The sequence below is a fragment of the Cydia pomonella genome, chromosome 6 (genome assembly GCF_033807575.1).
Source record: "Cydia pomonella isolate Wapato2018A chromosome 6, ilCydPomo1, whole genome shotgun sequence".
NCBI lineage: Eukaryota > Metazoa > Arthropoda > Insecta > Lepidoptera > Tortricidae > Cydia > Cydia pomonella.
This window is the reverse complement of record NC_084708.1, coordinates 17,162,048-17,178,095: the sequence shown is the minus strand read 5'-3', so window position 1 is coordinate 17,178,095 and position 16,048 is coordinate 17,162,048. Positions and strand designations below refer to the sequence as shown.

General features: G+C 35.5%; 2 protein-coding genes across 3 annotated transcripts; one reads left to right on the top strand and one right to left on the bottom strand.

Moving 5' to 3' along the window:
• Positions 1 to 480: 480 nt before the first annotated feature.
• Positions 481 to 9,323, top strand: LOC133519135 (methionine aminopeptidase 1D, mitochondrial). Of its 2 annotated transcripts, none has more exons than XM_061853082.1 (6): positions 481 to 706; positions 1,556 to 1,772; positions 2,612 to 2,803; positions 3,746 to 3,853; positions 4,141 to 4,294; positions 8,202 to 9,323. In XM_061853082.1, the coding sequence occupies exons 1-6, from the start codon at positions 651 to 653 to the stop codon at positions 8,390 to 8,392; spliced, it is 918 nt and encodes a 305-aa protein (XP_061709066.1). In that variant the 5' UTR covers positions 481 to 650; the 3' UTR covers positions 8,393 to 9,323. The 2 variants fall into 2 exon arrangements, with proteins under 2 accessions (XP_061709066.1, XP_061709067.1); XM_061853083.1 differs by lacking the exon at positions 481 to 706 and adding an exon at positions 713 to 939.
• Positions 9,320 to 15,526, bottom strand: LOC133519136 (protein N-terminal glutamine amidohydrolase). The gene is made up of 5 exons (XM_061853084.1): positions 15,380 to 15,526; positions 15,151 to 15,304; positions 14,844 to 14,992; positions 14,624 to 14,748; positions 9,320 to 12,787 (listed from the first exon to the last, which is right to left on the bottom strand). Exons 1-5 carry the CDS (start codon positions 15,493 to 15,495, stop codon positions 12,678 to 12,680), a joined length of 654 nt encoding a protein of 217 aa, XP_061709068.1. The 5' UTR covers positions 15,496 to 15,526; the 3' UTR covers positions 9,320 to 12,677.
• Positions 15,527 to 16,048: the final 522 nt, after the last annotated feature.

Sequence of the window (16,048 nt, the reverse complement as noted above, 5' to 3'; positions counted from 1 at the left end):
CTCTAATTACGTCTTAGTGAAAGAAAAAGAGAAAGATACCCACAATTTGCGAATTTCAGTGTTCGCGGTAGGCCCCCAGGACCGCGTACTTCATCCGGTCAAAATGACTTTCTTGCTCTCACTTCTTATACCCAAAGAATATAATACTCACCTTATACCTGAGTCTTTAACAGATGTACAGCGGACTACCTTAGACACGAACGAACAGGCCTCGGACCGGACAAGGACGCGGTCCGGTATGCCCCTCTGTTACAGCTTTTGATTGCCATATAAAGCAGTATGTACACAAAAGGGAAGTTTTTTATGACATTCAATTTCAATTTCAATTTATTTATTTGCAACCAAGTACAAAACACATACAACTTAATGCTAGGTGTACAGTACGTGGACCCTGATAGGGCGCAGCAAAAAGAAGTTTTTAAAAATGACTCAAATGGATGTTAACAGCTGATCGATCGGCGGTGTTCATAGACATACAATATAAGCGGTGTTGTGTTGTCAATGTTGTCATCGTCACGGAAATGTCACCAAAGGGGAACTAGATTTGAATTGCATAATTGAATTTTGTATTTATCTTTGTTAATAATACCTTAATTACATCTTTATGAATAAAAGTCACTCTTATTTTGAATTGATTTGAAAGTAAAAGCATGGAATTACCCCGAAAAATAATTGGTTCTCTGAGCCAATTCTGGAAGACCAATGTGTAAGCGATTTTGGAGTGGCGTAATATTTATCCCTCGCTAAATCAGGGAAAGGATTTCATTGCACATTTTGTTTGATTTAGTTTAGACCTTAAACAGCTGTTTATTCTGTAGAAAAGCTTGTTTTAGTTAGTATTAGTTTAGAAAAAGGAAGACAGACGTGGGTCTAAAGCCGCCACAACACAACAATGCGAGTACCTAAAGCACTTAATCCAAGACTCCAAAAGCAGCTTTTGTAAGTATATTGACTAACAATTAATTTGACTTATAGCACTGTTAGTTTGCATGTTGTTGTTATTTTGTGTTTTTTCTTTTATCACTGTTATGTTTCATAACTTTATAACATTTTTACATTTACATCAAAAGTACTCTTATTTCTGAGTATATAACTCGCCAATTTTCAAGAAAATATGATCACACAATTATGTGTTATTGAATAAATATCTGGATGACCAAACTTTGCTTGAAACACAAATAAAAACTCAAAAATGCGCATTTTCCTGAGGTAAGGCCTAGCTAGATCGATTCTTTGCCCCCGAAAACCCTTATATAGCAAATTTCATCGAAATCGTTAGTTGTATATGAGATCCCCGAAATATATAAATAGAATAACAACAATTGCGTGTTTAAAGGCATTAGTTACATTTATAAAATAATTCTATAAAGTACATAATTACTTACAATTATTCTTCTTTCTAATTTTTTTCCTTGTGACCACCTAAGGTCACTAATTTGTGCACCAAGGCTCTCCACTCTGCACGGTTCAGATCTCTTGAGACCTATTCTGGTGTCACAAAGGATGTCCAACACAATGTTATAATTGTTAAATTAAAATCAACAAATAATTTCAGATTAAGATTCGGAGTATATGAAAAGGTATATCCTGTTGAGACAACTCCAAGCAGAACAGTCCCAGACCATATTGAGAAGCCAGAGTATGTGTTACAGAAACAGCCAATGGTGTTACCAGACCAAGCGGAAGTTAAAGATGTCAATCAATTACGGGGAATGAGGAGAAGTTGCAAATTGGCTGCTAATATATTATCTCATGTTCAGAAGAATATCTATGTTAGTCTAAAATTACTTGTATAAATGTGTAAAATTACTTGTGTAAATGTATAGGTCAGGGGTTCCCAAACTGTGTGCCATAGACAGTGAAGTGGGGCACCATGAGGTAATCCTCCTCACCATGTACCTATTCAATTTTAAACTTGCAAGTGCACCGCAGACTCAAAAAGATTGGGAACTCCTGGTATAGGTAAAAAAACTTAAGTAAAGCCTATTATTAGCATGTGGTTGAAATTACTAGACACTGAAAATTAAATTTCAAGTGGAAAATAAAACTTCTTAGCTTTAGAAAAAAAGAGTGTCTACAAATACAAACCTAATATAATATTATTAATTTCAAACATTTTCACTAATACTTTTTTTACCTACTTATAGGTTAATTAAAAGCTAACATTCTATTCCGTGGGACCATTTCCTTTAGCCCCACTTTATTTTTAGCAGTTTAAAACGCATTAATAGGGTATTGATTCTTACCAACTTACCTACAGTGAAATAATTTTCTATAGTACATCTAAGGGTATATAAAGCAAGCCAAAGTAGTCAGCTTATCTAATATGTATTATGATAAATGCCTCCGCCACTGCTTTTTAGTGTAATTATTATTTTTCCACTATGTATACACCTATACCAATAATGTTAATGAACAATATTCACTAGACACATGCTCAGTTCTGAATGTTCAATTATTTTAAACATTGACTGCCAGCAACTCGCTGGGCAGGGTCTGTTCTTCGGCGCTTTTCGCTACAAAGCGAAAAACCCACACTATGGCCTACGAACGTGGCGCGTAGCTCGCGCAGGCAGTGAATGCGTTGACTAAATTTACTATAAACTTTCAGCCAGGAATAACTACTGACGAAATTGATGGATTGGTACACAAGTTAACAGTGGAAGCTGGAGCATATCCATCCCCACTGCATTATAAAGGGTTTCCAAAAAGCGTATGCACGTCTGTGAACAATGTAGCGGTACATGGCATACCCGACCTGAGACCATTACAGGATGGTGACATCATCAATGTCGATATAACAGTAAGTATGATCTCAATGAAATTAAATTGGGTGCTCGGCCATAGTTAGCAGAAATGCATTCAATAGTGTACCTTATCGTATTTTAATTAGGTATATAATTGAATGAGTTTCGTTTTAGTTACTGCATTTATCCTAATTAAGGCCATAGTGTTCAGTAAGGCGTTCCCTCCCGAGGTGTTTCATTGAATTATTTAAACTTATTTAAGCTAAGCAAACATTTACATTAATAATACCACTGTGATGTGAATAAATAATTCAAATAACCATAATGATTCATATCTGCTTGAGCAGTAACTGAAAGTGAGCCTTATGTAAACTTACTTGAAATTCACTTTAACCTGGTACGAGTCATTTATAGTAGCGTGATTTAACGGCATTATGATTATGACATTAATAGGGCTCACTAAATTCGCCTCGCAACTTATCCATCTCTTTCTGTTATTATGAGACTAAGTAAGACACAATGTAAACGAAATCACATGTATTAAAGGTTAATTTTTTTTTTCACCACACCAGCTGGTATGGCTCTATTAGTACCTATTTCCAACACTGATGAGAAAAGTTGCATTTACCCACATGTGTGGCAAAGTAATCAATGCTAATTTTGAGTTGTTTTCTTATGTTGGCTGGTAGAATTGACTTTTAAATGATGAGTTTGAATGATAAATATTTAATAACATTAATTTTAATTTGATTTGGTTTGATTTTGTTGAAATTTTACAGTTAGTATTTTCCTTGCGTTAGTATGGTGAACAATTTTGTGTTTCACTCGGTGACAACGTTTGATTAACCCGCGTGCCTTGAAACCCTCGCAACGCTTAAGATTCTACTTTTCGACCCACTCGCTACGCTTGTGGTTAAATTTTGGAATCTTTCGCTTGCTCAGGTATCAAAGCACGACAACAACTTTGCCCCCTTGTAAAACAAATAACTATTTCCTAGGTTTTCTTCAAAGGGTTCCATGGAGACTGTTCTAATACCTTTCCTGTTGGAAAAGTAGATGATCGAGGATTAGAGCTTATCAGTATTACGGAAGAGTGCCTCAATATTGTAAGTTGCTTATATATAGTTAATATATTTGACTTCTATGGTGTGATTGCCAGAACCACGCCAGAACGGAATCTCGCTACTGGCTGATGATAAGAAATGTAACGTGTGCTATGATTTGTTATCAGTCTTGTCCAGTAAAGACTGCGAGTTGAACATCGTATTTCATTGAAAGCCCTCGTCATCCACTATTGAAGGTTCTGATTTGCTGTCGCTAGTATAATACCCCCACGATTCCCGACATGCAAGAAATAAAATAATTTATAAAGACGATTATATTTACTTTACAGGCAATCAAAACCTGTGGTCCAGAGGTACCATTTAGCGAAATAGGGGCATCGATATTTAGACATTCGAAAAGAAATGGGCTAACAGTGCTGCCAGCTTTCATAGGCCACGGTATTGGCCAATATTTCCATGGCCCCCCAGACATTTACCACACATGTAAGTAGGACATATGTATATTTGGACTTAATTTTTTCAGTTACCACAAAACGCGCCGTATAGCGCCATCTAGCTCTGCTTTTAAACAAAACAATTTTAGATGTTACACCTCTTAAATTTATGACCGTTTTTTTGGGTCAGATTCTTTTTTGCTCCCGCCTAATACTGTCAATCATTAGGTATACAAGGTGCCGGTGAGCATTGCGAGAGATTTTAACGGTGCATTCCTGATGGCAACAGAAGCAAAAAATGTTATGAGACATTTTGTGAAATTCGACATAAAAAAAAAAATTTTTTTTTTCCCTTTTTTTGAACACTCCTGTACATAAAACGTAATTTTTATTGATAAACACATAACCTAAAATTACCTATACTTTTTTTTAAATTTGAAGCCTCTCGAATACATTTTTTTAATTTTTCGATGTCAATCAATAGGTATGTCCAGACTAGACCTCAAAGTGGCAATACCGCAGTCAAAATTGGTTTTGTACCGACTAATGGTGAAAGAATGATTTCGAAAAACATTTAATTATCTCTGAAACTAGGCCTAATCCAGAAAATGTTATATGACATTTTAGTTTCTAAATATTACCAGGAATGCTTAGTTAAAATGTCTCGCAATGCTCACGGGTACCTTGTATTATTACCATCTTCTGCTTACCACTGTAAAATGTTATTACAGAACATGTTCACATCCCTCTCTTGTTTCGTGCAACAAACATCACGAGTATCGCGCAATCGATAAGATATAACTCATTCGTTTGTTTCTGGCAACATTTGATTAAGAGGAAAGGGGACGACCACTTCGCCATACAAACGTAGTCCCCCACTTTCCTCTCTGGATATTGACATTATGGAAAATATTTTTACATAATTTGATGTATATTAACAATAGCTATGCCCCTACATTTGACTTTTTCAGATTTCTGTAAAAATTACGAGCGAAAAACAGTTTTCATACAAATTTTTCAAAACTCCTAACTCTTACATTAATTAAAAATTTGAAAAAAAAACTGTGGTCGATATACAACAAATTATATCAAAAGAGTTTCAATATTGTTGATATCCAGCGAGGAAAATGAGGACTACGTTTGTATGAAAAGGTGATTTCGCGCTGGTCGTCCACTTTCGTCTTAATAGGAAGAGGTGGACGTGCTTTATCTTTGATTTTAAATAATGTGCTTACTAAATCTAAAACATATCCTACCTTTTTTATCGCATCACGTATCTTCATATTTGTAACTTGGGCTAATTGTGGGCAATAAGTATTGGGAAATTGAACTTAATTGCAAGGGAATAGTGGTGACACTGGTGCATGACAGTCGTATGTCAAATTGACAGTATGTCCGATCAGTGATAATCTCAAAGAGTAAAGCAGGCTGACGCAACTAGGAACAAAATAAGTTTTGTATGGAACTTGTTTCGCAAATCTTTGCCAACGAAGAAAAATAAAACGTCAGTGCTATTTATTCTGTCAAGTTTACATCAAGTCAACTGTCAGCCTAATTGTTTTGTTTGTTATGAAGGCTTCAATGTTTTGTTTGGGTATTTCGTGCAATTTCTTTATTATTTAGTGAAAATAGCGAAAATAGTGAACCGTGATCAGAGTAAAGAACGAGTTTGTTACAATGCCACCGAGAAAACGGTTTACTAAGTGTGAAATATGTGGCAAGCGAGCCACTCGAGAAAATCACGAAAAAAGGAATTTTATGGCCAAATTTCTCTTGGATAAAGACCGGTACGTATTGCTTTAGATACTTTTGACCTTATTTTGGTGCAGCAGGCTTTAAAAACATCGAAAATTTGATATTTTATATTATTTTTAGTTGTGAACTAGGTATGTACTAAAACTATCGATAATTGTATGTTTATTTGTATATCAGTGTAAGTAATTAAATAAAATATGTGAAATTTCCTGAGAACTTGCATGCAATATGACACAAAATTAATTCGTCGAAGATTTTCAGTGTAAAATTATCTATCATCTCTATGCATTAATGGTCATTATTTAACATATTTGATTTGATTTATAGATGCATATTAGCGCTAAATAATCAGTTGATCATCTCATTAGCAAACACTTGGAATATAAACTGTACATAACCAAGGCTGTATGTTTTCAGATGCAGGCAGTGGGTTAAATTTGTTGGGAATGAAGACCTGATACATCTTCCCATAGAAAAGTTACATTTATTGAAACATATATGTCTCTGCAGATCATTTTGAAAATAGTGCTTTTAATAAAAAAAAATTAAGAAAAAAAATAGTGAAGGATTTTATAATTACAATCTGAGTGTAACGAGGTATTCTAAAATAGAATCCTAGCGTAGTGAGGGATTCAAGTGTTAACGCCTATGGGTGGTATTCCACCTATGCAATTTCTTTGTCCAATGTGTATTGCGTCTCACATTTTGATTAATGACAGAGTGAGACGCAATGACATTGGACCAAGAAATTGGATAGGTGGAATACCACCCTAAGGTGGAAATATTTTTGCTACCACGTGATAAATTGACATACTTCATAAAATTGTGCATGGTGGTCTCGACAGTAATCTCATGGATTATGTTTCACTTAGAGCCAACAATAAGAGAACACGGAATCTAGAATTGTTTGCCTTGCCTATGGTTTCTAATAACAATGTATCCAATAATGCGCCTGTCTTTAGAATGTGTCGTGTATATAATAATTTAGATATTGATTTAGATATTTTGAACGTGTCTTTACCTAAGTTCAAAAATGTTTTGCTGTCCCAAAATTGTAAGTAAATATCTTATCGTAACAGTTTGTTATATTTTACTATATTCTTTACTGCCTTTAATAACAAGATTTTATAGTGAAAAATTGTATTTAGCTTAATAATTGTTCCGTGGTTGTGTTGTGTACAATTGTAATCGTGGTGTGGGTAGTGTATAAGATACTTATATATGGAATATTTTAAAATGTTGTTGCCTGCATTGTGTTATTGTACCTATCAAAATAAAATAAAAATAAAAATAAAAATAAAAAATACTGCTTTTCACATCACCTATGAGGAAATTATTATGGTACAAATAAATAAATAAATTTAATTAATGGTAATTAAATAAAATAATTTAACCTAAGAAGTATGCAAAAAGAGGAAAAAAGTGATCCCTCCTAGTAGGGAAAAAAAGTGCTACTTTGATCCTTCCTAGTGGTGAAGAACAACAAGGTGTTCTAAAAAAAAATCGAGTCCACATTAAGCTCGACCACGTATTAGTCCACTCATAGAACTATCCACTATATAACATACAACTTAAATGTGGACTATCGATCCTAACTTGATTTCGAGTACAAAATTTGTAGACAAGAGTCTATATTTCAACCCTCCCCATTTTATCGATATCGATAAGAAACGCAAGCGTGTAGCGTACTACACTATTTAAATTACTTATGTTGGTACTATGGTTCTTTGACAGTTCTTTGTCGTACATTTTGGTAATGATTTGCGAAACAAAGGGATTCCACTCGCTAGTATGGAAGTCCCGTCTCTTAAAACGTAGTGATTATATGCTCTTTGGAGTAAAGTAAGTGGATAATCTCGTGCCGCCTAATGAACCTACAGTCAGCTGAAAAGATACTTTAATCCCCCTGCATACAAATTTCTATGCAGAGGGGTCAGTTATCTCTGCAGCTGACGTACTTGTGCACTATATTTCAATGGAATTTCAACCTTTATGGAAACATAATAAATAAATTAAAAAATAAATTAAATTCATTAAATTGGCATATCTTTTGTCGGGTTTTTTTTTGCCAAGGACCAGTTCAAGTGCTTCCAGGGACCACTGATTAAGAACAGATCAATATATTAATCCTACTTTGGCATTATCTCCCATCCCACCTAAACGGTAAATAAATGTTGCTACCTATTTTTTTCTAATTTCAGTAAATCGCTACCCCGGGCAAATGAGGCCAGGTATGACGTTCACAATCGAACCCGTTTTGTCGCACGGTAGCAAGCACACATTGATACTGCCTGATGGGTGGACGGTGGTCACAGAAGACGGGGCTAGGAGCGCTCAAGCGGAACACACAGTTCTAGTCACTGAGGATGGTGCCGAGATCCTTACCAAGTAGAGCGTATTGTTGTTAATTTATTCATGTTATGTTCATACCTTGCCTATAGGCAAGAAATAGCGCAGTCCGCACGCGAGTTCAGAGGAATCGAAATACACTCGATTGACCTATTAATATAAGAATCACTCCCGAATTCTCAGTTTTCGCGCGGTAATGAATAACGGGTAACGACCTCTACCGCGAACCATCCAACACCTATGCGAGTGATAGAGGCAGATATATATCGAAAATTAGATTTTCGCGGTTGAGCCTTATAGGGCCAATTACATCCACATGCAAACGGACCCGAGTAAGAGTATTTTTCCGTTTCACCAAATATCAGCACATTTATACAGTATTTGACATGTAAAAATTACTGTCTCTAATTGCCATTAATTAAATGTTTGATATTTTTTGCATATGAACCATTTTTTAGGGTTCCGTACCCAAAGGGTCCCGCTATTACTAAGAGTCCACTGTCCGTCCGTCTGTCACCGGGCTGTATCTCATGAACCGTGATGACAGTTGAAATTTTCACAGATGATGTATTTCAAATACTAAAAAGTACGGAACCCTCGGTGGGCGAGTCCGACTCGCACTTGCCCGGTTTTTTACATTTCAAATATTGTTAACGACGTGCTGATGAATAAATGATATTCCGTGAAACGGAAAACTATTATCAGGCCCGATATCGGAAAGTGTGGATGTAATTGTCCCTTATGTACTCATAGTACCTGATCTGTTATGTTTGATAGTAAGAGTTGCACGAGAGGTCTGAAATGTATGTTGAAGTTAGGTTAATATATGATAGCAAAACTGCCAAATAAATCATACCAATTATCTTTAGTGCAATTGTAAAAATGTAGTTGTTCTTTGTTACCTATATACTTGTTGTTGTATGCCTACATAGCATTAGTAGTCAATTTTATGTAAATAAAACCATAAAGATCAGCGTGTGGTGTTTTATTTTTTGCAATCTTAAAATAAAAACATGTAACTTGGTACATTAAAAGCACAAGCACAATTTAATTATCACTCAGTCAGTCAATAGATAAAATTTTAAAGGCGTAGAAGGAAGGTATCGATTGAATTCATAACAACAATAATTGCGGGTTAATGTAGAAACAAGTTAATATAAGACTGTCAACTTTCATACAATTCTGCGTTCCTTCGAACTGTTGTTGTGGTTGTTAGCGTTTTTGTATTTAGCGAAAATTGGTTTTTAAATTTCATACAGGACCTTAATTTAAAAACCATGAATAACTTTTTGCTAACAGTCAGTGCTCAAAAATATATAATAAAAAAAAACAATTTTTAAACGTATTTTTGACGCAAGTAAAAAGTATCGGAATAGTGACAACATCTATAACTAAGGAGCAAAGCTTAGATACATAGCACACCAATAATAAGCGGGCATCTCGCTAGTTTCTTCCCAGAATGTGGAATGAGTTGCCTCCTGGGGTATTTCTTCAAGCGGGTATTTAGGGTTCTCAAGAGTCAGCAACGCTTCAGTGGCTCCTGTAACGTTTATGTCCATAGGCGACGATGACCGCTTCCCATCAGGCAGCTTGTTGCTAACTATCACAAAAAAAACCTATAAAGAAAGGCAAAGTTGTACGGAGGTAAACAGTCTTTACAATGTACTGGTTTCTAGTTAATGTTTATAGGTCAAAGGCGTAACCAGTGGGACGTTACACCCCCCGGCACTGGATTCTCTACACAACGGGTTCCACCACAGTCGTCAGATTGGTCCCAACTATTACACCAGCTACGCCTTCATAATATAGGTGCTTATTTAAAGTGTTAACAATATATCCTTAAAAGTAGAGAAGAGGAATTATGACTAGATTAATAGATTTTTAGATCAGTAAATTGTAATAAAATTGAGTACATTTTGTATACAAATAAGCCACAAAAGCATATCGAGGGCCGAAAATATTGTAGAATGCAACAATCGAAACACATCTAATAAGGTAAGACCAATACTTATATACTTAAACTAGTAAAACTTGAACACAGATAGTTAACCCTGCAGAAATATTTTAAATAAATGCAAAGTCTAATTATATTAAAAGTACAACAATGAAAGACTTGTGCTATACTTCTTATATTTAATTTTAAATATCTTACTATTATATTGGAAGTTATATAGAGGGGCTTTTGCGAAAATATTCACTTCTCTCAAATCTAAGGTCCATTACATAGCCACTTGTCTACACTTGAAGTTTCCTGACAACTTTATTTATCAGAAAACACTTCCTTGTGTGTTATGTTATAGGGCACGTTTACAGCAGTTCTCATAGTTAGCTATTTTCAATTCTGAATCTAGTTTCAAACATGCATAGATTTTTAAAACGTTTCTGATGAAAACGAACTAGGAATCCCCATACTTAGGGTTGCCATCTCTTAAATTTGGAAACCAGGACAAGATGCGTGAAACCCCCGGATTTTAGAGTCCAGAACCTGGGTTGGACATATCAACAGGTTTTTTTAAACAGGTTGTGCGTGTGTCGCGGGCGGCCTAAGGCTCTAAACTAGGACAAATCCGGGGAAACCCGGACGGATGGCAACCCTACCCATACTGTAAAGATGGTTCAGTAAATCTGTTATAATTATAAGATTAGATGGGGCAATATTAAACTGTTTCTCTACACCATATGACCTTAAGCTTAGCTTAAATTAGCCCTAGGTAAAAGTGCCCTAAAAGTTACAAGTTGTTATGTAAAAGGTATCATCGTCAAGCACTTTCATATCAGAACAAGGATGACTATTTAACAGGCTTATATCTTAAGGTTTATTAAGTGTTATACAAGTACGAAGGGGCTTTTCCTATGCCCAAGTTGAAAAGAGTTATTTAGATGTAATAATACGTATAAGTAATAAAGTATTTTATTTTTATATCTCCCGCCCTATGGACTCAAAAAGATTTAGAATTGATCAATGGCAGGCAGATCGAAGTTTTTTTTTTAATATATGGTTAAAAGGACGAAAGTTTATGAGCAAGGGAATTGCGACGTACAAGAGTGCCAAATTGCAAAGTCTGATGTCAATGACATGTCGCTCGATGCTTAAACATATGTGTTCATAAAATAGACAAATTTATGTAACATAACACAACACTTATCCTGATGCACTTATGCAAATATTTTTAACAATAAGCAGTTTCACTTTTAACTTACACTATGCAATATTTGAGATTATTCTCTTATTAACTGCTAAGGGTGCTAGGGCAGGATAAAAAGAGTGTATAAAAGTTGATACAAAAATTATTCAATAGATTTAACAACATACAAAAGCTACTTCATGACTATTAACGCTACTACATATAATAAATTACTTAAACTTTAATTTATCACTCAAGGTAACATACAATCCGTAAATAAGGATTACTTTTTCAGTCAAAACGAGAACAAGAGGTAGAGATAAAATATACTCTTCATAATTCAACGAAACAGACGAACAATTAACTTTACAGACATATGATATAATATTTTGTCAGCTAACATGCCCTAACATCAGCCACCTTTCTGATATCAGCCACCAAAATTACTGTTGAGTACATATATAGGTGATTGAAATTTGGAGGGCTGACCAATGTTAGCACAGGTTCCCCTAACCTTACTTACATGCTTTTATAAAATTGAGATGTAAAGCACTAGCATCTCTGTAAAACTACTAAGTTATTTTAGAATTGTTCTATCTAAATACATCAGCTTATCTTCGAAGGAATAGAAATATTTGATAACATTTATGTTATATTTCAATTCAATAATTAGAGAATTATTCATTGGTCAACAATCCTATGCGTGTTATGTTATACACTATTTTTAAATTGAATGAATAGAATGTAAATAAAAGGTTAAAACGAAGACAAATTAACATAGTACATAGAAATTTGACCAATAAGTGGCTTTGAAATTAGTGGCTATTCATAGTTTTCTTGTGCAAGACACTTCTTTGTGTGATAGGTGGGCAAAATTGAAATTCACTGTGCTCAGTATATTGATAAGCTATAGAATGAGTTTAGGTAAAAATTGTTTTTGAAATAATAAACAATTAAATAATAATCACAGGAACAACAAAATAATTAACAAAGATTATTATAACATAATCAACTAAAACCATGATCTCTGCCATGGAAAATTTTAAATTAACAAATGCGCCATTTGACTATCTAATGATTTTGTCTGCCTGAGTAGTAATTTTCTTACAATGTTCATAGTTACATTCAAAATGTATTCATATGATAAAATTTTGCTACTGATTTTCTCAGGCAGGCAAGCACCACATCTGATTCTTATTTGTACTACTTTTCTATCTTATAAAACCGTTTCACAAATTCTGTCAGACTCAAAACCTGGCCCAATCCTGATCCAATATCCATGTTGATGTACTCATCTAGGTTGTTTGTTGCCACTGGAAACAGTAAAAATTATAACTCAGATTAACAAATGTAAAAGGTAGTTAACAACTATCAGGAAACTATAAGTAGAAATTAACTAATGCACTTATTTTTAGAAAAACAAAATAGTCTTAAACACTGTGAGGTTCTCTTCCAAAGACTTTATCATATCTTTTATCCCCTTATTATCAGGGATAGTGCAATAGCATGTAAGTAACAAATGCAGTAAGGTCCATTTTCCTTGTACATTGTTTAAATTTTGAAATCTTTTGACTTAGTGCCTTATGCTGTATTGCACTATCCCAACATTATGGACTTAATGAAAACCATTGTTATACCTGTAGTCAAGAGTAAAACGGGAGGTCTATCGGACTCTAGCAATTATAGACCCATATCTCTTGCGACTATAGTGGCGAAAGTTCTTGACAGTGTTCTTAATGCGCAGTTGAATAGGTATGTGTGTATTCATCATAACCAGTTTGGTTTTAGACCCGGTTTATCCACTGAAAGCGCTATACTGTGCCTTAAGCACACTGTCAAGTACTATGTAGATAGAAGAACCCCGGTTTACGCTTGCTTCTTAGATTTATCTAAGGCTTTTGACCTGGTTTCCTACAATATCTTGTGGGAAAAATTAGGAGCCACTAACATACCACCGGAAACAGTGCGTATTCTAAGGTATTGGTATGGAAACCAGGTCAACTGCGTAAGGTGGTCAGGTACTCTCTCGAGTCCATACAGGTTGGAGTGTGGTGTGAGGCAGGGAGGGTTATCCTCGCCCACACTCTTTAACTTGTATATAAATGGGCTTCTCGAGGCGCTGTGCGGAATGCATGTCGGCTGCCATATTGACTCGGTGTGTGTTAATAATATAAGCTATGCAGACGACATGGTTCTGCTCAGCGCGTCGGCCTGTGGACTACGCAAATTACTTCTCGTATGTGAGAAGTATGCGACTGAGCATGGCCTGAGGTATAATATCACCAAAACTCAATACATGGTGTTTGAGCCGAGAGGATACAGGATAGGGGAGGTACCTCCAATACAATTAAATGGCTCATCACTGGAGAGGGTGAATAGTTTTAAATACTTAGGCCATATTGTGACATCTGATATGAAGGATAATATGGATATAGAGCGGGAACGGAGGGCCCTATCTGTGAGGGCTAACATGATCGCCCGTAAGTTCGCTAGATGTACAAAAGAAGTAAAAGTCACATTGTTTAGAGCCTTTTGTACATCTTTATACTCATGCAGCTTATGGAGGTATTATACGCAGAGAGCCTATGGAGCCCTCCGAATACAATATAATAATGCGTTTCGGGTGTTGGTGGGGCTGCCCCGCTTCTGTAGCGCATCTGGGATGTTTGCGGAGGCGCGTATGGATTGCTTTCATGCGACCATACGCAAGCGATGCTCATCCCTGGTGCGCCGGGTGCGGGGCAGCCCCAACCCCATCCTGCGCTCAATTGCGGACAGGTTCGACTGTCCATACTTGAGGCGTTGCTGTGAGATGCATGTGTCTTGCAGCCCTTATTATGTTTAATTTATTAATTATATACTAACATTAGATATAAGAATTAATATTGTATTGTATACTAACAAATTGTATGAGTCATGTTACTTGATAAATAAAAATGAATTGAAAAATTATGCTGATTAACCATTTTCATAATGACAACTGACTTTAAGTTTGCATAACATTTTCTGGGAAAGTACAGCCAGTTAAAATAACTTAATCAAGCAACAAAATACACAATTCTTATTTTATTATCAGTTTTTAAACTATATCTTAATCATCTCTTGGTCTACTGGTTAAATCTTAAAATACATTAATAATAATGTTTCACCTGAGGTGCAGATGGCTGGATAAGGAGGTGGGGGCTTAATCCATGAACCATCAGGTCTCTTCATGTGGCGACGATCAGATGCAAAGTGTTGCAGGAATTGTTTTGCAGGCACAACACGAAAGAATCTAAAAAAAATATTTTTCAGTCACAATTCTCTTTTCAGGTGATAATAGGTTTGAAATTTTAGCCAACATGTGCAGTTGTGTTGTTAATTGCTTACCTGTGAAAGTCTGATTTTAACACCTGATCTGTACGAAATGTCTCAGTGACATATTTATGAAAGAATGTTGGAAAAGGCAATTCAGAGTCCAGGTCGTAGACAAGGCAAGTCTTGCAGTCCCAAGAGTACAAGAATATCACATGATAGTCCTGTAAAACAACCAAAACCAGTTCAGGATTAGAGCAAAATTACAAAAATTACTAAATATGTAATTACCAAAAATGTAGGCTTTGGCGTTTAGAGTTATCTGGCGCGCCTCCACACGATGCGCAACTTAAAGTAATTTGACACAAATAATTGCACACACCCATATGACGAGACGATCTTCCTCGCGCCCAGCCCTTTGTTTCCAGAGAGGCACCGTGCGGCAAGGGTTGGATATAAATACCACAAAGCACCGATCTAACTCCTCCGGTATTCTTAGTGATACATCTTGACACAATTTCCATACATTTTCTTCGCTGTAACAACAATAAAATATATCAGACAAACAACCCAAACATTACCAAAATACTCCAGAAAAGTATATTTCCTACCAATAACAAGACACATATGAACACTCCGCTTGCTTGGAAAATAGGGGTTTAAGAGTTTTATCGTTTATTTTAATGTTTTCATTTTTGGTCAAATGTACTTGAGCGTTGACCGACATTTTGACAGATTGCAAGTTCTTTGTTTTGATTCACTACCTTTGAAATCGATCCGGCGCATGTCCAATCCTAAACTACTAAAGAATCAAAGGTGGCGGATAATGTTGATTCATGAATTTAATGATTATGGAATGTAAAATAAATATCACGACGATAAATATTACTTCTTGGGAAATTAAAAATGAAATCACGCCATTTCCATTTTAAATTTCCAGATTGTCTCAGGATAGTCTGGCAAGTGGCAACACACACACTTTAACAGTAAAGCCTGACCAGTGGGCCTACTGCGAAAACCGAATTTCGCAAATTGCGGGGATCTTTCTCTTTTACTCTCACTGACGTAATTAGAGTGACAGAAAAATGCCCGCAATAGACGAACTTCGATTTTCGCAGTTCTAGCCCAGTAATATATGATCACGCGCCATATTGCGGAATTTCACTGGAATTAAATTTTTCATACTTTCGTCACCCTATACAAGAGAATAACAGGGCGGCTACCGGGAAAATCGAAATTCGTCAATTGCAGGCATTTTTCTCTGTCACTCTAATTACGTC

What these genes read in the sequence shown, in the direction of transcription:
- LOC133519135 (XM_061853082.1), top strand. Translation starts at nt 651, where the DNA reads ATGGAATTACCCCGAAAAATAATTGGTTCTCTGAGCCAATTCTGGAAG. An exon ending in ATGTTCAGAAGAATATCTAT is followed by an intron (nt 1,773 to 2,611) that starts GTTAGTCTAAAA and finishes ATAAACTTTCAG; the next exon opens with CCAGGAATAACTACTGACGA. An exon ending in CGGAAGAGTGCCTCAATATT is followed by an intron (nt 3,854 to 4,140) that starts GTAAGTTGCTTA and finishes TTTACTTTACAG; the next exon opens with GCAATCAAAACCTGTGGTCC.
- LOC133519136 (XM_061853084.1), bottom strand. Translation starts at nt 15,495, where the DNA reads ATGTCGGTCAACGCTCAAGTACATTTGACCAAAAATGAAAACATTAAA. An exon ending in AAGATCGTCTCGTCATATGG is followed by an intron (nt 14,993 to 15,150) that starts GTGTGTGCAATT and finishes GTTGTTTTACAG; the next exon opens with GACTATCATGTGATATTCTT. An exon ending in TCCAGCCATCTGCACCTCAG is followed by an intron (nt 12,788 to 14,623) that starts GTGAAACATTAT and finishes TACTGTTTCCAG; the next exon opens with TGGCAACAAACAACCTAGAT.